Source organism: Lepus europaeus, chromosome 2 (genome assembly GCF_033115175.1).
Source record: "Lepus europaeus isolate LE1 chromosome 2, mLepTim1.pri, whole genome shotgun sequence".
Lineage (NCBI taxonomy): Eukaryota > Metazoa > Chordata > Mammalia > Lagomorpha > Leporidae > Lepus > Lepus europaeus.
Window position 1 is genome coordinate 161,839,767 of NC_084828.1, and position 25,866 is coordinate 161,865,632.

At 40.3% G+C, this 25,866-nt stretch overlaps 1 protein-coding gene across 2 annotated transcripts in view; it reads right to left on the bottom strand.

The window, feature by feature from the left end:
* The window catches only part of NGLY1 (N-glycanase 1), a 71,566-nt gene that overhangs the window by 20,769 nt on the left and 24,931 nt on the right, over positions 1-25,866 (bottom strand). For both annotated transcript variants that reach the window (XM_062215388.1, XM_062215393.1), the window contains exons 4-8: positions 23,655-23,820; positions 12,380-12,602; positions 9,688-9,809; positions 8,230-8,375; positions 5,622-5,732 (exon numbers count right to left, since the gene is read on the bottom strand). In XM_062215388.1, the coding sequence (XP_062071372.1) occupies positions 5,622-5,732; positions 8,230-8,375; positions 9,688-9,809; positions 12,380-12,602; positions 23,655-23,820 (768 nt within the window). The remainder of the gene's footprint in view (positions 1-5,621; positions 5,733-8,229; positions 8,376-9,687; positions 9,810-12,379; positions 12,603-23,654; positions 23,821-25,866) is intronic.

Sequence of the window (25,866 nt, forward strand, 5' to 3'; positions counted from 1 at the left end):
CTCCTACGCTATGAGAATCAGTGTCAAGAGATGCCATCTTCTTAGAGAAATGAGAAGAGACTGCCGCAGCCGTGTCACTGATATTTCCTAAGGGAGAACCTTGCAGACCACGCAGACTCTGAGTCCAGCCTCGAGTGCTAGCGGTGGGGTAGGGTGCCCATCTAACCCCGTGAAGCAAGAGCACACTGCCTGTTTCTGATCCCCTCCACAAGGTCTCCTGGCAAATAGCAGGGAGGGAGCGCCATCGTAACAGGGGAGTATAGGCTGCTATGGCTTCCCCATGTATGACTAAGGAATTTTATCTGTGGGATAAATCCATGGTCCCTGCTGATTGTGAGTCTGGCCTAGAGGGTTGGCATGGGGCTGGGCACCCACTTAAGCCTGTGAGGTACTCTCCTCCCTGCTGTATTACTGGTGCCTGTACTCAAACTGCCAAGGCAGAATACTGACAGGCAGCTAGCACTGGGAATGCCGTGGCTCTCTCTGTGGAAGGAGCAGCCTTGCAGCGCTTGAGGGTAGATCCCTACTCCATGTGACTGTGGGAATGCTGACTGCATGGGAGGGCGTGGAGCTCTGAGTCTCTAGGCAATCACTGTGTCTGGGTTCAGAGGCTCAGCGTTTCCTGACTGCTTGGAGTGGGTCACTGCTCATACTGAGGACCACACACATCCTCTGCATGGTTAATGCGATTGAGTGGGTAAGCTGTGTACCCACCACTATGAGCTCACCCTGGGCATCGATCACCTTGGTAGAAAGGAGGCGGGTGAGGTAGAGATCACACCAGCTGACATGATCATACCACCTGCTGAGTATGAAGGTATGGGCAATCTACTATGCCCAATCTACTATGCCCAACTTGGGTGGCACCCTGGCCTCCTGGACCACACTCAGAGCACTGAGTGGAGCTCCCTGACCCATCCAGCAGATGCCTTTGAATATCCACTAAAGGAGCAGACACTCCACTACACCAAGGGGCATATTTCAAACCTAAAGCCATTAGAGGAAAAAACCAACAAGTGGTTCCACAAATGCCTAAAAATAAATATAGAAACAAGAGAAACATGAACAAGGAAGACAATACGACTCTTCCAAAGGAACACAACAACAGAATGTGAAGAGGAGATCAGTGAAACCCCTGAAAAGGAATTCAAAAGATTGATCATAAGATTACTGAAAAACAATGAGAAGCACATTTAGGAGGTAAAGAAATCTATACATGACATGGATTAAACATTTTCCTATGAGATAGAGATTCTGGAGAGAAATCAAACTGAAAATCAGAAATGAAGAATTCAGGAACCGGCGCTGTGGCATTGAGGGTAAAGCCACTGCCTGAAGTGCTGGCATCCCGTATGAGCGTTGGTTTGAGACCCAGCTGCTCCACTTCTGATCCAGCTCTCTGCTAGGGCCTGGGAGCGCAGTAGAAGATGGCCCAAGGCCTTGGGTCCCTGCACCGTGGGAGACCCAGAGGAAGCCCCTTGCTCCTGGCTTCGGAACGGCATAGCTCTGGCTATTGTGGCCAATAAGGGAGTGAACCAGCAGATGGAAGACTTCTCTCTCTCTCTCTGAACCTCTTCTTCTCTCTCTGTGTAACTCTTTCAAACAAATAAATAAATCTTTAAAAAAAGAAATGAAAAATTCAATATGTTTAATAAAAGATATAGTTGGAAAGCTTTAACAACAGACTTAGTGAGGCACAAGAAAGAACATCAAGATAGAAGACAAATCTTCGGAAATATCTCAGATCAAAAAAGAGAAAAACTGAAAAAATGTTAGAGACTTATGGAATACCATTAAATGACCTAACATATGTGGCCTGAAGCTGTGGAGAGAATTGATTAGAAGGTCTATTTGGTGAAATAATAGCAGAAAACTTTCCTAATTTGGAAAAATAAAGGGGCATCTAAATACAGCAAGCACATAGAACTAAATCTGACCAGAAGAGATCTTCATCATAACACATTATAGTCAAACTTTCAACACTGAAACATAGAGAAAAGATTCTATGATGTGCATCAGAGAAATACAAGATTACCTTCAGAAGATCTCCAACTAGGCTGATAACTGATTTCTCATCAGAAACCCTACAGTCTAGAAGAGAACTGAGAAACATAATCTAAGTCCTAAAATAAAACAAACACAGAACCCTGTCAACCCAGAATACTCGACTCTTTGACGCTCTCATTTACGAATGAAGGTGAAATAAAGACCTTCCATATAAATAGATATTGAAAAAATTTGTCACCACTTGTTCAGTCTTATAAATGCTTAGGATGTGCTACACACAGAAACACAAAGAATATGAAGGCAGAAAATCTCCCAATAAAGTACAAAGGAAATCCAAAACAAACAATAGGAATATTAATTATTTATTAATTCTCCAAATAAAAGATACAGACTGACTGAATGGATTAAAAAAAGACTAATTTCATTTTTTTCTCATGCTATTCAAAACAATTAAAAGGAAGAGAATCATCCCAAACTCCTCCTATGAAGTCAGCATCACCTTAATTCCAAAACTTGAAAAAGATAAAATAAAGAAAGAAAACTGCAGACCAATATCACTGGTGAATGTAGATGTAAAAATCCTCAACAAAATACTAGCTGATAGAATTCAACACATCAGAAAGATCATTCACCTGGACTAAGTGATATTTATTCCTGGTATGCAGGGATGATTCAACATACATGAATCAATAAAGGTGATACATCACATTAACAAACTGAAGAATAAAACCATATGATTATCTCAACAGATACAGAGAAAGCATTTGATAAAATACAACACTTCATGATGAACACCTTAAGCAAACTGGGTATAGAAGGAACATTCCTTAACACAATCAGGGCGACATATACAACAAATCCACAGCTAGCATCACGTTGAATGTGGAAAAACTAGAAGCATTTCCACTAAGATCTGTAACAAGACAAGGAAGCCCACTTCCACCACTGCCATCAGTAACAGTTTTAGAAGCTTTAGCCAGAGCCATTAAGCAAGGAAAAGAAATCAAAGGTATACAAATTGGAAAGGAGAAAGACAAATTATCTAAATTTTCTGGATGGGATCTCAGAAGAGTTTACACCAGAAGAAAGAACAAATTCAGGACGGACTGAAACCTTACCTTGAACCTCAACTACTAACTGGACTAAGGTGGTCTGCCTTATGTTAACTGTCAAAAGGAAAACTAGTTTTTTTTTAAGATTTTATTTATTTATTTGAGAGGTAGAGTTACAGTCAGTGAAAGGAAGAGACAGAGAGAGAGAGAGAGAGAGAGAGGTCTTCCATCTGCTGGTTCACTCCCCAAACGGCCGCTATGGCCAGGAGCCAGGAGCCTCCTCAGGGTCTCCCACGCAGGTGCAGGGGCCCAAGGACTTGGGCCATCCTCCACTGCCTTCCCAGGCCATAGCAGAGAGCCGGATCAGAAGAGGAGCAGCCGGGACTAGAACTGGCGCCCATATGGGATGCTGGTGCCACAGGCAGAGGACTAACCTACTGCACCATGGCGCTGGCGCTGGAAAACTAGTTTTTAATTATGAAAAAAGTCTACATGGATAGTAAAATTTTCCATCTTGGACATTCAGTTCCTCTTCTCAGAAGTCACCCTTGTTAATAATTTCCTGTCAGAAATTTCAATACATGGACAGGTGTATGCGCATACATATGTACATATATAATAAAGACTTTAGTAAACAACATGTTTTTTTTTTTTTTAACAATTTGGGACATGCTCAATCGGACTTGCCCCAAATGGTGGAGTTAGAAATGTGCCAGGGGATTCCAATACAATCCCATCAAGGTGGCATGTACCAATGCCATCTCACTAGTCCAAGTGATCAATTTCAGTTCACAATTGATGGCTCTGATAGGTCTAAGAGTAAAGGGGATCACACAAACAAGACAAGTGTCTGCTAATACTGATAGCATCAAAAAGGGAGAGAAAGATCCAACATGGGAAGTGGGATACACAGCAGACTCATAGAATGGCAGATGTCCTAAACAACACTCTGGCCTCAGAATCAGCCCTTAAGGCATTTGGATCTGGCTGAAGAGCCCATGAGAGTATTGTAGGCATGGAAAGCCAAGATACCATGGAAAAGAAAAAAAAAAAAAAAAAGAAGACGACCTAAATGAAAGATCTCTGTGAGTGAGATCCCAGTGGAAAGAACGGGGCCATCAAAGAAGGAGGTACCTTTCTCTGAAGGGAGGGGAGAACTTCCACTTTGACTATGACCCTATCAGAATAAGATCAAAGTCAGCGAACTCTAAAGGCTTCCATAGCCCTGGCAACTCATGACTAGAGCCTAAGGAGATTACTGACGCCATGAACAGGAGTGTCAAATTGTTAAGTCAGCAACAGAAGTCACTGTGTACTTACATCCCATGTGGGATCTGTCCTTAATGTGTTGTCTAATGTGCAGTGATGCTATAACTAGTACTGAAACAGTATTTTTACACTTTGTGTTTCTTCGTGGGTACAAACTGATGAGATCTTTACTAATTATATACTGAATCGATCTTCTGTATATAAAGATAATTGGAAATGAAAAAAAAAAAAACCTCGTGTTAAATTGGAAATGGCATAGAAAATTAATTAATTTTTTTAAAAAAATATATTATGTAGGATCTCTGTCTTTAATGTGCTTTACACTGTTATTTAATGCTATAACTGTACTCCAACAGTATTTTTTTTCACTTTGTGTTGCTATATGGGGGCAAACTGTTGAAATCTTTACCTAACATATACTAAACTGATCTTCTGTATATAAAGAGAATTGAAAATGAATCTTGATGTGATTGGAAGGGGAGAGGGAGTGGGAAAGGGGAGGGTTGTGGGTGGGAGGGAAGTTTTGGGAGGGGGGAAGCCATTGTAACCCATAAGCTGTACTTTGGAAATTTATATTCATTAAATAAAAGTTTAATAATAATAATAAAAAAAAGAAATTTCAATACATGGACAGGTGTATGCACATACATATGTACATATATATTAAAGACTTTAGTAAACAACATTTTTTGTTTTTCCCACAGGCAGAGTGGATAGTGAGAGAGAGAGATAGAGAGAAAGGTCTTCCTTTTTGCCATTGGTTCACCCTCCAATGGCTGCTGCGGCCGGCGCACTGCGCTGATCCGAAGCCAGGAGCCAGGCGCTTCTCCTGGTCTCCCATGCGGGTGCAGGGCCCAAGGACTTGGGCCATCCTCCACTGCCTTCCCGTGCCATAGCAGAGAGCTGGCCTGGAAGAGGGGCAACCGGGATAGAATCCGGCGCCTCAACCGGGACTAGAACCTGGTGTGCCGGCGCCGCAAGGTGGAGGATTAGCCTGTTAAGCCACGGAGCCGGCCAGTAAACAACATTTTTATGTTGAGTAATATATATATTCAAATTTTGTTTCACTGAATTTTGAGAAGAGTTTTGACAATTTAATCTAGAAATCCATGATATTTAAAATGAATCCTCAAAATTTTCAATAAACAAAAAAGAATACTTAACATCTTAATATATTCTCACTTAAAAAATAATGCTACAATTAAGTCTGTCAATGGGCTGAAAACTGTGTATTCTTAATTACTTAAAAAATGTCAAATGTCCGAGCACAAATGACAGTTATCCATCATATACCTGCTTATTAAGGCTATTGATAGTTTCTCGAAGTAAGTCTTCTGTGATCTTATTTCTTCTGGAGATTACCTCTGCATGTTTACAAGAATATCGCCAAGTGACATCAACTACCTGAAACAAATTACATAACACAAATATTTAATAAGATTATAGCCATCAGTCATTATTTGTTAAATGGCAGGAATGTGTGTAATTTTAAACACAACTTAAAAAACGCTGCGTTTTGCTTAAAATTTTAAACTTGTGAAAGAGAATATGATATTTATTCATTTATTTATTCATCCATTTGAGAGGCAGAAAGGCAAAGAGAGAGTGGGTGAGTGTGAGTTCTAATCCACTGATTCATTTCCCAAATGCCTGAGACGGCCTGGGACCAGGAGCTAGAGCTGGGAGCTAGGAACTCAATCCACGTCTCCTACAGGGGTGGTAGAGAACAAGTTCTATGAGCCTCCCAGAGTTCACATTACCAGGAAGATGGGTCAGAAGTTAGAGATGGGTATTGAACTCACACAATCCACTATGGGATGCCAGTATCTTAACTGCTAGGTCAAGTGCCTGCCACCGAGAATACACTTTATATTCATTTTCCAACAGGTACCCTTTCAAGAAACAATATGTTTTAAAATACGACATTTTCAAAGTACTAGGTTAACTTACATACAAAACTTATTCCAGGGTAAAATTCAACAGACAAAAGCTTTTTATTGTATTAAATTTGAATTACAGGGCTGTCACTATGGTGTAGTAGATGCTGGTGTCCCACATGGGTGCCAGTTCATGTCTCAGCTGCTCCTCTTCCAATTCAGCTCTCCGCTTATGGCCTGGGAAAGCAGTGGAAGTGCACCCGCGTGGGAGACCCAGAAGAAGCTCCTGGATTCTGGCTTTAGATTGGTCCAGCTCCAGCTATTGCGGCTCTTTGGGGAGTGAACCAGCGGATGGAAGACCTTTCTCTCTCTCCCTCTCTCTGTCTATAAGTCTGCCTCTCAAATAAATAAGTGAAATCTTAAAAAAAAAAAAAAAAAAAAAAAAAAAAAACTAAGTTTTGACCAAGGTGCAAAGATAATTCAATGAAGAAAGGATCTTTTCAATAAATGGTGCTATAATAATTCATTACTCATATGTTGAAAATTATCTTCAATCCATACCTTGTACCATATATAAAATGAACTGAAAATGGAACACAGACCTAAATAGATAAAACTTCTAAAAGAAAACTTAGGATAAAATCAGTGTTGCCATGGGCTAGGCAAATATCTCTTCCATACAACATCAAAAAGTATAACCTATAAAAGAACAAACTGACGAACTGAATTCATTGGTATTTTTTTCTTCATTCATTAAGTACATGAAAGATAAACTATAGAGGGAGAAAAATTTTCGCAAAGCATAATTCTGATAAAGGACTTAAAAAACTTCTTGGGGGGCAAGAATTTAGTGTAATGGAAAATCACTGCTTGGGATGCCTCAATTCCACTTTGGAGCGCCTGCATTTGAGTACTGGCTCCACTCATGATCCCAGGAATGCACCTGGGATGATGCAGGTAACGGTTCAGGCGTGTGGAGTTTTTGCAGCCCACTTTGGATTCCTGAATTGAGCTCCTGGCTCTTGGCTTCAGCCTGGCTGCTGTGGCATTTGGAAAGTGAACCAAAGGATGACAGCTGTCTGTCTCTCAAATAATAAAGAAATTAACGAAAAAGCAGTTTAAGAAGCTTCTTAAAAAGTTATATAGGGGTTGATAGTGTGGTGCAGAGTGTGAAGTCACTGCTTACAATACTGGCATCCCATATTGCAGCATAGATTTTAGTCCCAGCTGTTTCTCTTCCAATGCAGTTAAGGCACGTGGGAAAGTAGCAGAAGATGGCCCAAGTACTTGGGACCTTGCCACCCATGTCAGGGACAGGTTGGAGTTCCAGGTTCCTGGCTCCAGCCTGGCTGTTGTGGTCATTTGGGGGATGAACAAAAAATGTTAGAAAGATTTATTTAATTGAGAGGCAGAGTGACAGAGAGGGAGAAACAGAGAGATCTTACATCGCTGGTTCACTCTCTAGATGGTTGCAATAGCTGGGCCTGGACCAGACAGAAGACAGGAGCCAGGAACTTCTTCCAGGTCTCCCACATGAGTGGTAGGGGCCCAAGGACTTGAGCCATCCTCTGCTGCTTTTCCCAGACCATTAGCAGGGAGCCAGACTGGAAGTGGAGCAGCCTAGACTCAAACTGGTGCCCATGTGGGATGCCGGCATCGCAGGTGGCAGCTTTATTTGCTTTGCCACAATGCTGGCCTCAAATAAATAAATCTTAAAAAAAAAAAGTTATACACTTCAGGATGACACAGTCATTCTACTCCTAAGCATGACACAGAGAACAGTGTATGCCCATATAATGATCTGTGTGCCTGAATGTTCATAACACTCGGCAAACAACCAGAAACTAACTATAGTGCATCCATACAACAGAATACTGACTGCAGTGACAATTTCACAGCTGCACACAAATGACAAGACTTAAATTATACACTTCAAATTTATACAGCATATTGTAGGTAAATTCAATAAAACTGTCAAAATTATATTTATTCTTAGAAGAAAACTTTCGTTTGTTTTGCCCTACCTCGTCTTTAGAAAATGCTAGTACATAGGAAAGCTTCTTGCCCCACCCTACTTCATACAGGAGTGGTTTGTCACAGACATCTTCACAAGCATCACAGTGCAGCCACCGCTGCTGCGAGGAGGAATAGACTTCAGTCCAGACATGGTCTACTCCAGCAAGGCAGGAGAGAACAATGGAAAAAGGGAGTAAAAGTTAAGTTTATAAAACCAGAATGCTCTTCACTAATTACAATAATCCCTAATATCAGAATCACACAATAAGGTAATTCGTAGCATTCTAAATTTTAGTTAATATCACCATTTTTTTGCATATAGATTAGAATACTTGTATTAATTTCTCTATCTCTTCAAAATGTTTCAAAACACTTTGGGAATAATCTTTAATGCAAGCTGGTTTTAGCCTTAATTGACTCCAAAGAAGGAAAACCTATTTACTAACACTGCCGAAGTCAGCAGGCTCAGCCTAGCACTGCTGGGATGTCCACGCCACTTCTAAAACACCAGTCTCTCTCTCTTCAGACTTTGAGATCTAGACCCAGTAGGTCTAACTGGATCTCTGGTTATTGGTGCTGTACATTTGATTTTTAAGAGAACAGTAACTATTAACTGAGGATTTTGAGTCTAATAAAACCAACAGAAACAGATAAAATTCTAAGAATAAAACAATCCAACTTTTTAACATGCAGACAAACATGAACTATTTCTAAATAAGACAGCACCAGGGCTGGAACTGCGGCACAGCAGGTGAAGCCGCCACCTTGGCATCCCATATGGCCACCGGTTCTAGTTCTGGCTGCTCCACTTTGATCCAGTCTCTACTGTGGCCTAGGAAAGCAGTGGAAGATGGCCCAAGTCCTTGGGCCCTGCACCTGTGTGGGAGACCTGGAAGAGGCTCCAGGCTCCTGGCTTCAGATTGGCACAGCTCTGGCCATTGTGGCCATTGGGGGAGCAAACCAGCAGATGGAAGATCTTTCTCTCCCTCTGTCTTTGCCTCTCTATAACTCTGCCTTTCAAGTAAATGAATCTTAAAAAAAAAAAAAAAAAGCACAAATATCACAGGCTATTACTACATTACTTTTGAATGGTGCAATTTACGTTCATTAAATCTTTGTAGAAATTCCTAAAAAAAGAAAATCCCTATAGCACATGTTCTTATCTATACAGAAATAGCATTACTATAAATACCATGGTAAAGTGCTAATAAATGGATTTCAACATTTTCTGCACTAAAATAAAAATCTTCAAGCTCAATTTTCCATGGACATTTTGAAGGATTTTCACATTCCAAAACTTCTAATTCCTTCCAGAAACCTGTGAGGCTGCTACTGTTGCTGAGGGACAATGGAAGCTGAGTCTGACCAGGGTGGAAAGTGACAGACAAACGATGGGCTCACAGGGTGAATCTACACCGGTCAGTCTACAGAGCCCTACCACTCTCCGCTCAAAGCAGGTTCTGTACCTGTGTAATCCCAAACATAGCGAGCTTCAAACCCTAAAGCTCGGCAACATAGTGTAAAACAATTGGCCCACTCGCCGCATCGTCCAGATCTTGTTTCCAAAAGCTTTTCAGGGTTATTATACCTGTTTAAAAAAAAAAGGGAGCTTTAATTTATTATCAAAATCAAGATTTTAAAAGAATCTATATCATCTCTATGCTAAATAATAATCATGATTCTTTATTTTAAATTTCGGAATACTGGTTGCAGAGTCTATAATATATAAAGTTTTGCGCTAGGCTCTTTGTCTAAATAATTAAACAGACATGCAACCTCCAAGGTATTTACATTCCTAAGAGAGAAGCAACTAACACTTTGTGACTGTAATATATGGTCGAATGTAATATACACAATAGGTCGGATTTTGTTGTGGTAGAGTGGCTGGGGAGAAGATGTATTTAGTGGACTTTGAAAGGCAGGATTTTTTATTTTTATTTTTATTTATTTTTATTTTTTTTTTTTAATTTTTTAGACAGGCAGAGTGGACAGTGAGAGAGAGAGACAGAGAGAAGGGTCTTCCTTTTGCCGTTGGTTCACCCTCCAATGGCCGCCGCGGCTGGCGCTCTGCAGCCGGCGCACTGCGCTGATCCGATGGCAGGAACCAGGTGCTTATCCTGGTCTCCCATGGTGTGCAGGGCCCAAGCACTTGGGCCATCCTCCTCTGCACTCCCTGGCCACAGCAGAGAGCTGGCCTGGAAGAGGGGCAACCGGGACAGAATCCAGAGCCCCGACCGGGACTAGAACCCGGTGTGCCGGCGCCGCAAGGCGGAGGATTAGCCTGTTGAGCCACGGCGCCGGCCAAAAGGCAGGATTTGAACAGGCAAATTCTCTAGGACATCTGCTAAAAGCATCAGCATTACTCTAATGAGTGGTCTAATTAGCTCATTGTACTTAAAAGATTAACACTTTAACAAACTACTCAATAATGATTTTAGCTCAGTTAAACTCACTTTTATTTAAGATGTGATTTTTCCAATGATTATTTTGATTAAAATTTATTCTTCTGAAGTATTTAAATGAGATGTTTGGTAATGTAGAAGCTGATTTTTTGAGGGATAGTGGGTAAAGCTGCCACCTACTATGCCAGCATCCCATATGGGTTCTGGTTCAAGTCCCAGATGCTCCACTTCTGATCCAGCTCCCTGCTAATGCACCTGGGAAAGCAGCAGAAGATGACCCAAGTGCTTGGACTGCTGCACCCACGTGGGAGACCAGAAGCTCCTGGCTCCTGGCTTCGGGATGGTCCAGCACTAGCAGTTGTAGCCATCTTAGGAGTACACCAGTGGATGGAAGGCCTCTCTCCCTCTGTGTCTCTATGTAACTCTGCCTTTCAAATAAATAAAATAATTCCGTAACAATTTTTTGCAGCATTCTTTTCAAAGTTACTCCAATTATAAAATTATATCATAAAACTAGAGAACATCAACATTTGCATGTGGTGCTGAGAGCTATTTTGCAGGAAGGAGGAAAAGTGTCCCAGCAGAGGACGGCAGCCATGAGCTTGGGAAGTAAAGGAAACAGCACGAATGAACAGGCCCTGCAATAAGCAAGTTTGTTAAGCAGATGTTCTTGCTTAAACTAAGTTAAATGAACTCAGAGCTCAGGTAACACAATATTCGAAAAAAAGGTACACATTTATATCAAGGAATGGTAACAGAATTACAGTATTCTATACACTACTCTTCATACTCCACTAGTACCAAGTCAAATGACTTGTTAGTCCTTAATTATTAATAGAGTTCATATCTAAATCCTAAATAGAGAAGACCTAACAGTTAAACAAGCAAATGATTAGAAAGGAAAAGAGTAACAAATAATATTTTGCATCAATATCTGTAAGCCAGTGCCACTCCACACTGATTAATAGTTTACATTCTATTGTCTAGAAAGAGTATATCAGGACAGGGACACACATGTACACATGTATCTTCTAATCTCTGCAAAGGACCTGTGCAAATGTATGCTGAGAGAAGAAATAACACAGATTTTTAGATAATTAATGGGTATTAGATTCTGCTTATCTTATATTCTGTATATTGCAGGGCTGGTTCCAAATGAGGAACAGAGTTCCTAAACCCCCAAGATTAGGTATGAAAATATTCACAAAACATAAGTATATGAATCAGCAGGGCACACTAATAAAACTTTATTTACAAAAATGGTATGTATGGGCAGGTGTTGTGCTATAGTGGGTTAACCATGCAGCTGCCTGCAATACCAGTTATCCCACATGGGTGCTAGTTCAAGTCCTGGCTGCTCCACTTCTGATCTAGCTCCCTCTTGATGCGCCTGGTACAGCAGCAGATGGTTCAAGAACTTGGGCCTCTGCCACCCATGTGGGTGACCCAGACGAGATCCAGGCTCCTGGCTTCGACCTAGCTCAGCACTGGCCATCATGGCCAGTTTGTAGTTCATTGGTAGTGAACTAGGTGATGGAATATCTCTCTGTCTCTCCCTCTCTCTAATTCTGTATTTCAAACAAATAAATCATTAAAATAAGCATGTGGGCTGGATTTGGTCTGGCAGTCATATCTGCTGATCTATGTCCTAGAAGAATATATTCTAATATTTGAAATGAAGACAAATTCACTTAATGACATTTCACGCCTATCTACTCCACCATCAGATTTTTCTGACTGTTTTCCAGATACTCACCTTGGGAATCGATTGCTGAACTGGCATGCATCACAGTAGTGATCTTCTACTTTTCTTGCATCCCACTTCAGCTCCTCCTCATTGGGTAACAATGTTACATCTCTAGATTTAGTCTGTCCACCACATTTAGTGCACAAAATGTTATTTACCCAGTGAAAAAATTCTTCCTTAAACCAGTGCAAAAGCTCCAGCAAAAGAAAGTCCTCATCATTTAGAATAGTACCTGAGAAGTTAAAAAGAAAACTAAGCATTAGATCTAAAACTGACAAAAATCTAAAAATATCCATAAATATTTTATTCTTAAATTTAGAATCTAGGTAAAAACATAATTGAAAAAAGTTGCAAATTTACATTAAGGTAGAGTAATAAAAGAATAAGAGTATCCTTTCACTATTGTGAAACATAAGAAGGCATGAAAGGCTTTCAAAAAGAAGATGCAGGAAATAATTGTATATTGTGAACTGGGCTGAAATACAGTGACCTGTGTAACCACACACTGAGAACATTTACCCACTGGCTACTTGAGTGGAACATCAAGTCCTCTCAGCGAATGACTACCAGTCTGAAATTGATCTTGAAGCATGAGGGAGGTAGGAAAATGAGTCTGATTTTAAAAAAATAATTCAAAATGGCTATATTAAATTCTTCATCAAGTGTATCCACAGGTAAACATAAAACAATTTTAAAAAAGGCAGAAATCACTAAATTCCAGACATTTCAAAAATCATTCCATGGCTTTTATTTTTTAAATGATTTATAACTTATTTGAAAGGCAGAGTTACAGAAAGGCGGGGTGGGGGGGAGAGAGAGAGAGAAAGAGAGAGAGAGAGAGAGAATGAGAATGAATGAATGAACGAATATCTTCCATCCACTGGTTCACTCCCCAAATGGCTGCAACGGCCGGAGCTGGGGCAATCTGAAGCCAGGAGCCAGGAGCTTCTTCTGGGTCTCCCACGCAGGTGCAGGGGCCCAAGGAATTGGACCATCTTCCACTGCTTTCCCAGGCCACAGCAGAGAGCTGGATCAGAAATGGAGCAGCCGAATCTTGAACTGGCACCCATACGGGATGCTGGCACTGCAGGCGGCAGCTTTACCCGCTACACCACAGCGCTGGCCCCTCCATAGCTTTTCTATCAGTGTTTCAATTGTGCACTATGATCCATCCATAGATATTCATCCCCAAACACATAAAAATGCAACCCTAGCAAGTAAATTTGACAGATAATATTATAACCACTTTACTGAATAAAAAGAACTCTCTTTATCATATTTGACACTGTGGTATTTCTGGGAAGTGGGGAAGGAGAAAATAATCAGAGATGCAAAAGCAGCTTCCATCTCTATATTTACTGCTATTATTAAAAATTAAAACAAAACATATATACAAAGGAAATATATGGCATAATGTTAAGATCTAATAAAGTTGGTCATAGGTGTCTGATACATTATACTCTATTCTTATATTTATGTTTGGTATATTTCAAAATATAAAACTAGGGGCCAGTGTTGCGACTCAGCCAGTAAAGCCATGGCCTGCGATGCTGGCATCTCATGTGGGCACTGATTTGTGACCCAGCTGATCCACTTCTGATCCTGCTCCCTGTTAACAGCCTGGGAAAGGCAGCAGAGGATGGCCCAAGTGGTTTGGCCTCTCCTGGCTTCAGTCTGGCCCAGTACTGACCGTTTTGGCCATCTGGAGAGAGAACCAGAGGATGCAAGATCTTTCTTGCTGCCTGTCTATCTCTCTCTGTAACCTTTTCAAAATAAATAAATCTTTAAAAAAAAAAAAAAAAAAAGCAAAAACCACAGTAAGAAAATTAAAGAGAAAGCAAATATAAAAAGGCCAAAAATACATAATGTTCCTGGATAGGAAAACTCAGTGTTTCTAAAGTTGTCAATTCTCCACACACATTAATCTACAATTTAATACCAGCCCAGTTAAAGTTAAATGTTTTCATAAAATTTGACAAGCTAACTATAAAATTCATGTGAAAGAGAAAATGTACAAAATACCTAAGCCTTCTTCATATAACAAGAGCTGTGACCTACGGTAGAGGAACAGATCTGACTGGCAGGGAGAGTTTAGCTTTTCATATATAAAGGGGAACACAGAGGAAAAGGCAATGCAAAGATGAGGCAGAGAAATCTGACTATACCTGCTTTTTTATTTTTTTTTAAGATTATTTATTTTAAAGGCAGAATTATGGGAGGGGGCAGGGAAAGACAGAGAACTTCCATCTGCTGGTTCACTCCCCAAAAGGCCACAATGCCTGGAGCTGGGTCAGGCTGAAGCCAGGAGCCAGGAACTTCTGCGTCTCCCGAATGGGTGGCAGAGGTCCAAGTACTTGAGCCATCCTCCACTGCCTTCCCAGGTGCTTCAGCAAGGAGTGGATCAGACGTGGAGCAGCCGGACTCAGACTGGTGCCCAAGTGGTGTGCTGGCACTGTAGGCAGTGGTCTTACCTGCCACTCCACCACACTGGCCCCTAAACCTGTCTTAAGAATGGAGTGATCCAGTTGTAAGCAAGGACTGCCAGAAGCCACCTTGTTAGAAACATCCTTTGCTTCATTTTACCTCTAAATCTTTTTGGAAAAATTAAATTTAGTATATACTACTCTGCCTGAAACCCAAAGTCATCAAAAATGTGGTTCTCAGCTACCTGATCTTCCACTGCGGCTTCACATGCGCGCTACACGGCACACAAACTCTGTTACTCATTGTTCCCCAAATGGAGCTGTGCTTTTCTGCCTCCATGCATCTTCTTCACCATACTTTTAAGAAAACCCCTAGTCTCTGCCCCTCACGGCCTTCAAGAAAAAAATATTTTACTGATTTTCCCAGTATCTTATGACCAACCTGAGGTATTGTTTCTTATTTCATTGAAAACTTTGCAAGTGTGAAGGACATATACTCAGACCTTAAAAGTACTCATATGTGATAAGTCTAGTTTCTCCTAGCTCTATGTTCCAAATTTTCTACAAAACAAAACAAAAACCCAAAACAATTTATTATTTTTATAATTAGAGGGGAAGGTCAATTGAGACCATCAACAGATTTTATAGAAAACGGACTTGAAGTCCTAGCTGGGTACACTGTCAGGACAAGAGGACAAATATATCATACCATTCACCTAACTGGTATTTCTTTTTTGTGGATCATGTTCCTTGAGAGATTTCCTGTTTGTTGCTTGCCTAGAGAAAAAGAATGTGCTGGACACAAACAAGAGCATCTGTTGCTGCAATATTTCTCAATTTATTCATTAGTCAATGTATTGTTCTAAAATTGTACTTCATACACTATATTTGCTGGACCCTGTTTCATAATCAGTTGTCTGCTTATTTTAATTACTGTACCCTGTTCAGCTGCTTCTCTCTTTTTTTAATAAACTTATCATTTAATTCTATTTTCCATGAATTTTTTTTAAAAGATTTATTTATTTATTTGAAAGTCAGAGTTACAGAGAGAGGAGAGACAGAGATTGATGTTCCAACCGCTAGCTCATTCCCCAAATGGTTACAACAGCCAGGGCTGGGCCAGGCTGAAGCCAGGAGCTTTACCAGGGGCTCCCAAGTGGCTAACAGAGGTCCAAACACTTGGGTATCTTCTGCTGCTTTCCTAGGCACATTAGCAGGAAGCTGGATCAGAAGTGGAGCCAACGCCCACATGGGATGCCAGCATTGCAGGTGATGGGCTTAACCTGCTACTCCACAACACTGGCCCCTGAGTTGCTTGTTAGCGTCTGGCTTCCACGGTGTCCAATTTAATGATTCTAACACAGAGTGTGTTCAGTAAGTGTCTAATAAACAGGCATTTATGTAAAGTACCATATAAGAAACACAGTACTCTGAAGCTGGACAGAGCCTTTATGATCACATATGACAAACATTCTTGTTTTACAGACACACGCACACACACACCGCCAAGATGGCTCCCAGGGAGCAGAAGCCACAGGAGCCATAAGAACATCTAGGTGGTAGTTTTGACAAACTGCTGGGTTGTCTAAGTATGCGTGAACCAGCTCGGGAGTAAGAAATGCAGTCCTGGAAAAGGTCTCCACATTTTTGTCATTTTGCTTCCAGGAATTCACCAGGTTCTCATGATGAAGAACCAAGGAAGATGCCTCTGCTGCTCTAGGAAGAATTAAGAGCTGTGAAGTACACCCACAGTGTCCTATACAATCAATACCAACTTGTCAAGAAAGGGTTCACCAGAGCCTTATCTAACCTGGCCTTCCCTTCTCACCTATGAGAAGAAAAGGGCTACGAAATGCTTGTGAAGGAGACAGGTCCATGTGACAGAAGCCCATGAGAACACCGAGATTCGATCCAAAGATTATGGAAACTTCTCCTGCCCTACACCTTCCCTTACATCACATCAACAGGGCTCCAGTATAACCACAGGGGATTACAACCCAAAGATGGACAAGATGCAGACTCCAAGGAGGAGTTCTTAGGAAACTCAAAAACTAGAGCACCAGAGGAAGATGACACCTAGAGCTACAGCAAACATTACACACGGCACAATTTCCAGCTAGACTGACAAATCTTTGAAAAAATCTGTTTCCCTCAGTTTCTATTATCTAATATATCATGTCCACTTTCAACAAAAAATTCCAAGGTATGCTAAAAAGCAAGAAAAAGAATCAGTTCAAACATACAAAGCAAGCATCAGACTCACTTTCATGTAGTACAGAGTTTGGATTTACAGGGAATTTAAAATAATTATGATTAATATGTTAATGTTAGAGGCTCTAACAGAATAAGTAGACAACTTATAAGATACAGGTAACATAAGCAGAAAGATGGAAACTCTAACGACAAACTCCAAAGGAAATGCTAGACATCAAAAACATTCTAACACAAATGAACAATGGCTTTGATGAGGTCATCTGCAGACTGAACACATCCAAGGAAACAATCAGTGGGCCTGAAGATGGGTAAACAGAAGCTTTACAAACTGAAATGCAAAGACAAAAAGAACACAACAGTCTAGGACTGTGAGAAAATTTAAAAATGGAACACAATCTAAGAACTGTGGTGAACTGAGCCACAGAGATAAATGTGATAAAATAAAAACTGAAGGGATGCAAGGATGGTTCAACAGATTAACTCAATAACATATCAGCCATCAACAGAATGAAGGATAAAAATCATGTGATAGCAATAGATACAGAATAACATTTGATAAAAATCAACATCCATTCAAGATTAAAAACTGAAAAAAATTAAGAAAAGAGGATCTTACCTCAACATAATAAAGGCTGTATATGATAAACCCACAGCCAACATCATACTGAAAACATTTCTTCTAAGAGATTCACTCTCATCACTCTTGTTCAATATTGTATTGGAAATCTTGGAAGAATAAGATAAAATGAAGAAAGAAAAGGCACACAACTAAAATAGGAGGAAGTCAAATTACCCCCATTTGCGGAAGGTATGATTCAATACACAGGAAAATCTAAACTTTCTACCAAAACAGTATCATAATTGATCAGCAAATTTAGTAAGTTGGCAGGATACAAAATCAACATACAAAAGTTAGCAGCGTTTTTATCCAGGGGTAACAAATTCACTATGTAAGAAATTATAAAAACAGTCCCATTCACAATAGCTACAAAAAAACAAAAATGGCCAGGAATAAATTTAATCAAGGAGATGAAAAATCTCTACCATAAAAATTAAAAAAAAAACACCAATGAAAGAAACTGAAGACACACAAAAAAAGTTTTTTCTAATCCCATGGATCAGCAGAATAATATTGTTAGAAATGGTCCATATTACCTAAAGAATGCAACACAATCCCCATCAAAATACCAATGATATTCTTCACAGAACTAGAAAAAAAAAATTTCTAAAATTCATATAGAATCACCAAGGACCCCAAATAGCCAAAGCAAAACTGAACAAAAAGCATAAAGCTGGAGGCATCACAATACCTTTAGGACATACTGCAGAGCTACAGTAACCAAAGCAGCTTGGCATAAACAGAGACATACAGACCAATGGGCCAGAACAGAGACCCCAGAAATGAATCCACACATCCAATCAAGTAGTTCTAAGAGGTACCAACTCTTTACACTGGGGACAGGACCGCCTCTTCAATAAATGGTGCTGGGAAAACTGGATAGCCAAATGCAGAACAAAACTTGCCTTCCTCTGCAATTCTTACTCTGTACAAAATTCAACCCAAAATGGGTCACACACCTAAAATGTAAGACCTGAAACTATCAAACCACTAGACGCTGGTATAGGCAATGCACTTTTTGGGTAAGACTGCAAAAGCACAGGCAACTGATCCCCAAAACAGACAAAATAGGACAGATTAAGAAGTTTCTGCCTAGCAGAGAAAACAATCAACAGAACGAAGATTATACCAACAGAAAAGGAGAAAATCTGTGCAAACTATTTATCTGATAAAGGATTAACAGCCATAATACACAAGGAACTCAAAAAGCTCAGTAACAACAAAAGAAAATAATTTAAAAATGGGTAAATGATATGAATAGATACTTCTCCAAAGAATAAATACAAATGGCCAATATATTTATGAAAATATGCTCAGGGCTGGTATTGTGCACAATGAGTTAAACTGCCGACTGCAGCGATGCTGGCAGCCAGAGTGCTGTTTCAAGTCTTGGTTACACCACTTCTGATCCAGCTCCCTGCTTATGCACCTGGGAAAGCAGTGAAGGATGACCCAAATCCCCGGGCCCCTGCACCCATCTGGAAGACCTGGATGGGGTTCCTGGCTCCTGGCTTTAGGCCGGCCTCAGACACTGGCAGTCTGGAGAGTGAACCAGTAGATGGAGGACCTCTGTCTCTGGCTCTCTAACTCTGCCTTTCAAATAAATACTTAAATATTTTTTTAAAAAAGAAAATATGTTCAACATCATTAGCTGTTCATGAAGTACTAAGCAAAATCGCAATGAGATAGCATCTCACCATAGGCAGAATGATTATCAAACAAAACTTTAAAAACAAAAAGAAAAAACAAATGCTGGAGAAGAAATGGAGAAAAGGGAATCCTTATACACAGTTGGTGGGAATGCAGATTAGTACAGCCATTAGGAAGAACAGAGGACCTCCAAAACCTAAAAATGCATCTACTATATGAAGCAGCTACCCCGTCTGTGTGTGTGTGTGTGTATGTGTGTATATTTATCTCTAAAGGAAAAAAATAAGTATTAGCCTCTCAGGGAGATACCTATCCTATTTACAGAATGGAAATGAAAATCCCACTAACCAAGAATTCTGATTCTTACTGATACCTACTATCCTTCAAAAGTGAGGGAGAAATAAATACCTCATTAGGTAAACAATTTCACCTCCATAAGACCTGCCTTGAAAGAACTATTGTTAAGAAATTCTTTGGGGAAAAAGCAGCTGATATAGGTCAGAAACCGAGATCTACACAAGAAAACAAGAGCACCACAGAAGAAATAAATGAAGGGAAAATAAATCTGGCTTTTGAAATGCTTACTTGTGGGGCTGGCACTGTGGCATAGCGGGTAAAGCCGCTGCCTACAGTGCTGGCATCCCATATGGGCGCCGATTAAAGTCCCGGCTGCTCCACTTCTGATCCAGCTCCCTGCTATGGCCTGGGAAAGCAGTAGAGGACGGCCCAAGTCCTTGGGCCCCTGCACCCATGTGGGAGACTGGAAAGAAGCTCCTGGCTCCTGGCTTCGTGCAGCCAACTGGGGAGAGAATCAGTGGATGGAAGATCTCACTCTCTGCCTCTCCTCTCTGTGTGTAACGCTTTCAAATAAATAATTTTTTTTTAAATCTTACTTGTATGAAAAATAACTTTAAATAATAAGAGCAATGTGTTAGGTGTTTATAATATATACTTAAGTAAAATGAATGGCAAAAGTGTCATCAAGGACAAGAAGGAAGAACTGGCACAGTTCTACTAAAAGCTACTTTTGAATGAAAGTACATGAAAAAATATTGTTTTTGAAGGTGACTTCAGAATCCACTCTTAGGAAATAATTTCTCTGTATTAACAAAAAGTGAGCCAGTAGTCTCACTGTAGGATCATTGTGAAAATGGTCTCTATCAGATTCACGGTACAATTTATTCAAATTCAGGCTAAAAAATATTTTAAAAAAACATTCAAAAGATTTGACTAGCCATTTCTCAAAAAAAGGATACCAATGACTAATATGCACATGAAAAGATTTCCAACATTCACTAACCACTAGGAAAATGCATGTCAATCAAACTTGCAAAACACAACCTCAACCCCATTAGCATGGCTATTATATAAAAAAATAACAAAACAGAAAATACAAGCATACTTCAAAAAGTTTGCGGAAAATGGAATTAAATGTAAGTTTATTTTGGTACAGAAAAGTTTGCAATCCATGCATAACAGGGGGAATCAAAAAGTTCACAGCCCTGTCTAAATACTGACGAAGTTTATCGACTCAAAAGGCTTCCATAGCCTTGGCAGCTCATGGCAAGAGCCTCAGGTGATCACTGATATCATAAATAAGAGTGTCAATTGTTAAATCAACAACAGGAGTCACTGTTCACTTACTCCCCATGTAAGACCTCTGTTCTTAATGAGTTGTACTATGAGAATTAACTGTAAAACTTGTTTTCAAACAGTACTTGATACTTCGTGTGTGTGAGTGCATTGAAATCTTTACTTATTAGAGTTGGTTTTCTGTACATAAAGTTAATTAAAAATGAATCTTAATGAAGAATGGGATGATAGAGTGAGAGAGGGGATAGGAAGTGGGACGGGAGTAGTGGTGGGAGGGTGGGTATGGGAGGAAGAACCTCTATATTCCTAAAGCTGTATCTATGAAATTTGTATTCATTAAATAAAAGCTTTCTTAAAAAAAAGTTCATGAAAAATATTATGAAAAAACTCATGGATTTCAAGTTTTTAGGACTGGTACCATGGCTTTGCAGGTTAAGCTTCCGCCTGCAGTGTTGACATCCCGTATGGGCACTGGTTCAAGTGCCAGTTGATGTGCCTGGTAAGGTAGCAGAGGCCCTGCACCCACCTGGGAGAACCAGAAGAAGCTCCTGGCACCTGGCTTTGGACCTGCCCAGTTTGAGCTGTTGCAGCTGTTTGGGGGGTGAACCAGTGGATGGAAGATATTTTTTCTCTCCCTCTCTCTCTCCTGCTTTCTCTGTATCTCTGCCTTTCAAATAAATAAATAAATCTATAAAAAAAGAAAACTTTTGCAACAAAAAAGACTAATCATTTAATTCCTTTTACCATGAACATACTAATTACCACAAAGATGCTGGTGAGGGGGCTGGGTAAAGCCACTGCCTGCAATGCCATTATCCCATTTGGATGCCAGTTCTTGTCTTCGCTGCTCTACTTCTGATCCAACTACAGGCTGACGGCCTGGGAACAGCAGTGGAAGATGGCCCAAGCACTGGGCACCTGCTACCCATGTGGGACACCCAGATGAAGCTCCTGGCTTGGGCCCAGCCATGCCCTAGTCATTATGTCATCTGGGGAACAAACCAGTAGATGGAAGATCTTCCTCTTTCTGTAACTTTGACTTTCAAATAAATCAATCAATCTTAAAAAACATTGTTTGTCAGGATATGAAGAATTGAACTCCTTGTGCATTGTTGGTGGGAATGTAAAATAGGACAGTTACTATGGAAAACACTATGGAGGTTCCTCACAAACAGAAACAAAAAGAGAATTACCATAAAAAATCCAGCAACATACTCAAAATAACTGAAATCAGAATCTCAGATTTTTTTTTTTTTTTTTTTTTTTACTTTTTGACAGGCAGAGTGGACAGTGAAAGAGAGAGACAGAGAGGAAGGTCTTCCTTTTGCCAATGGTTCACCCTCCAAGGGCCGCCGCGGCTGGCGCGCTATGGCCGGCGCACCGCGCTGTTCCGAAGGCAGGAGCCAGTTGCTTCTCCTGGTCTCCCATGGGGTGCAGGACCCAATCACTTGGGCCATCCTCCACTGCACTCCCTGGCCACAGCAGAGAGCTGGCCTGGAAGAGTGGCAACTGGGACAGAATCCGGTGCCCCGACTGGGACTAGAACCTGGTGTGCCAGCACCGCTAGGCGGAGGATTAGCCTGTTGAGCCACGGCGCCGGCTGAATCTCAGATTTTGTATACCGACATTCACAGCGCCATTATTCACAACAGCTACAATATGGAGGCAACCTAAGCATCCACTGACAAATGGATAACCACAATGTGGTAGACATATAAAATGAAATACTATTCAGCCTTAAAAAGAAAGGATATTTTGCAGTATGTCACAGCATGAATGAACCTTACAAGCCAACCACACATATACACAAATACTGTTTGAGTCTGTTTACATGAAATACGTAGAGAAGTCAAAACTGAAGAGGCTGAAGGGAGGATGGGGAGTTGTTGTTTAATGGGTATAGAGGTCTTAGTTTTACAAAACAAAACAAAACAAAACAAATTATGGATCTAGACAGACGCACAACATTGTGAATACATTTATAAATACTGAAATGTACACTTAAAAATTACAAAGATGGTAAATCTTATGATAAGTGTATGAGGATATTTCAAAGTGTGTGGAAAATGGATTAAAATAGAAGACTTTGTTTCAAAAGAATTTTGAGATTTATGCAATTTTGTCATAATACTCATTTCTCATGAACTTTTTGAAGATCCTTCACAACCTTGGATTTAAAAATTTTTATGGGGCAGTGTTGTAATGCAATAAGCTGCCACTTGTTCACTGGCATTCCATCTCACAGTGCCAGCTGAGTCTTGGCTGCTCTGCTTTTGATCCTTCTTCTGCAAATGCACTTAGAAAAGCAGCAGAGGATGTCCTGGGTGTTTGGGGCCCTGCCACCCATGTGGCAGATCCAGATAAGAGTTTCAGATTCCTGGCTTTAGCCTGGCCCTTCCCCAGTTGTTCTGAAAATCTGGGAAATTAACCAGCAGACGGAAGATCTCTTTCTCTGTCTCTCCCTCTGTCATTCTGCCTTCCAAAAAATATATAATTTTACAAAAATTGTGCATCAAAATAAACTTAGCTTTGCATTCCATTTCCACTAACTATTTAAAGGAACTGCATATTTTACAATTAAAAGAACTGAAAAATTGAAAAAAAATTTAACATATATCCATGAAATACAATGTAATAGAATTAAACTATTATTGTATTTTTGCAAAATGCCAATAGAAATGGATTAGATATCTACCATGTACACAGCTGAAGACATTAGGTCAGTATTTATGTTGCTTTAGCAATGATGGATATTTAGCCATAAATCATTATGTAAAAGCCCTACCTTTATCCAATTTTCTAGCTTGAGATAACTTTTCTTGTGATTTTCTTTTTAATTCTTGGACTGGAATACAAGCCAGTGCTTTCTCCTGGAGAGCAAGATTTTCATAGAGTAGCACATGCTCAATATTAGACTGAAGAATTTTTAGAATAGCTGAATCAGCAGTAACCTGATAGAGAAAAAAAAATGAAATTAGAGTTTCACTAAGTGCTAAAAAATCACATTTAACAAAGCACTGTGGGTCTATGAGTTCATAAATAATGAGAACATATAGATTCATGGAATTATGATAATTATACCCAAAAGCTTTACAATATTAATATTAGGAGACAGTCTTATCCATTTCAGAGTATAAGAGATGTTTATTTTTTCCCACCCTATATTTTGTTGCAGATTTTTTTTACCTTTACATATTACTTTTTTTTACCTTTACACATTTATTTTGCTTTGTCCAGATAATTATTATGAGGTGGTTAGCTTTCATAGGAGGTGAGAACAACCCCATTGACTTCATATGCCAACTGCCTTTTATTAGATGTATGTCTAATAAAAAAAGTTGACATTACTCTTTTAAGTCACAGATGATGCTGTTCACCCCTTTTTCTAACCAAAGAGGACAGGGATAAAGTACGAGGAAATACTTGTATGTATGTATGTATGTATGTATTTTTTAAAGATTTATTTTATTTGAAAGGCAGAGTTACAGAGAGAGAGAGAGAGAGAGCTTTCATCTACTGGTTCAATCCTGAAATGGCTGCAATGGCAGGAGCTGGGCTGATCTGAGCCAGGAATCAGGAGCTATTTCCAGGTATCCCACGTGGGTGCAGGGTCCCAAGGACCTGAGCCATCTTCTGCTGCTTTCCCAGGTGCATCAGCAGGGAGCTGGATCAGAAGTGGAGCAGCTGGGACTCAAACAGGTACCCATATGGGATGCTGGCCTACAGGCAGCACATCCTAGGCATCTGATAAAACTGTCCTTAATAGTTGTTCCATTTTGCTAAACTCCTTTTCATTGTCTTAGAAAAACTGAAGTTATTCTTAAAGTGCTGGTTTTTTTTTTTTGGGGGGGGGGCCAAATTTAACTTAAAATCCTGAGACATACATACATTCACATAGTTGCTCTCATAATTTTCATTGTTGCTGAAGTTTATTTTTGCTTCTTTGTTTTGAGGATGTATTTAAACAGGGATTATTCTTGACTGAAATCTTGGATTAAGACAGTGCTCTGAGTAATGCATCTGACAGCTTTTTCTACTTCAAAATGCTATAATATACAGCATTAGCAAAAGTAGCATGCCTTTAAGGGGTCAAGAATTTCAAGAAATTCCTAAAAGAGAAGGCAGGTATGAATGGACTAAAGGAAAACCAAGGCAATGTGCCCTACCAAGAGGGTGGTAATGTTTCCAAAATCACCCAAGGGCAAAGGAGTCACAGGACATCAGAGCACAAGTTAGGGAGACTGAGTCGGCCTGGCCTCTGCAGAGGAACAGACAGCAATCTCGGCTTTAGCCCCCTTGTCACTCAATCAACAAAGGAGTCTGCTTTTGTGCAGTGGAGGGGCATGCAAAGACTCCCAACAGCAAAGAGTGACCAAGCCCAGACCAGTGGCTTCTGGCATATTCGACCATGCAGCATGTCCTGCCAGTCCCCACAGCTGCTCGAAGCAAATGGAGTATTCACAGAAAAGCTAGCAGGAACTCCCAAGAGCATATGGAGCTAAAACAACCCTTACTGTTGAGGAGATGCATTAAAATCAATACTAGAACTAATCTTGTAGCAATGGGAGCAAGTACAGAAAACTTAAAAAAAAGTTTACCTTCAGAGATTTGAGAGTATACTGTACAGAGGCGCCAATAAACCTGTCAATTGGCACTGTTAAGTTGAAAAATGTATTTAATACACCTAACTTACCAAATGCCATAGCTTAGCAACACAGCACAATATAGAGAACTGGTTGTTTACCCTCGTAACCTTGATGCCACTGCCCAGTATCCCTACAGAGGATCACATCACATACAGCTAGCCTGAGAAAAGATCAAAATTCAAATCCCAATTATCAGGGCCAGTGTCATGCGCAGTAGGTTCATTCTCCGCCTGTGGCGCCAGCATCCTGTATGGGCACCAGTTTGAGTCCCGGCTGCCCCTCTGTCAATCTAGCTCTCTGCTCTGGCCTGGGATAGTAGTAGAAGATGGCCCAGGTGCTTGGGACCCTGCA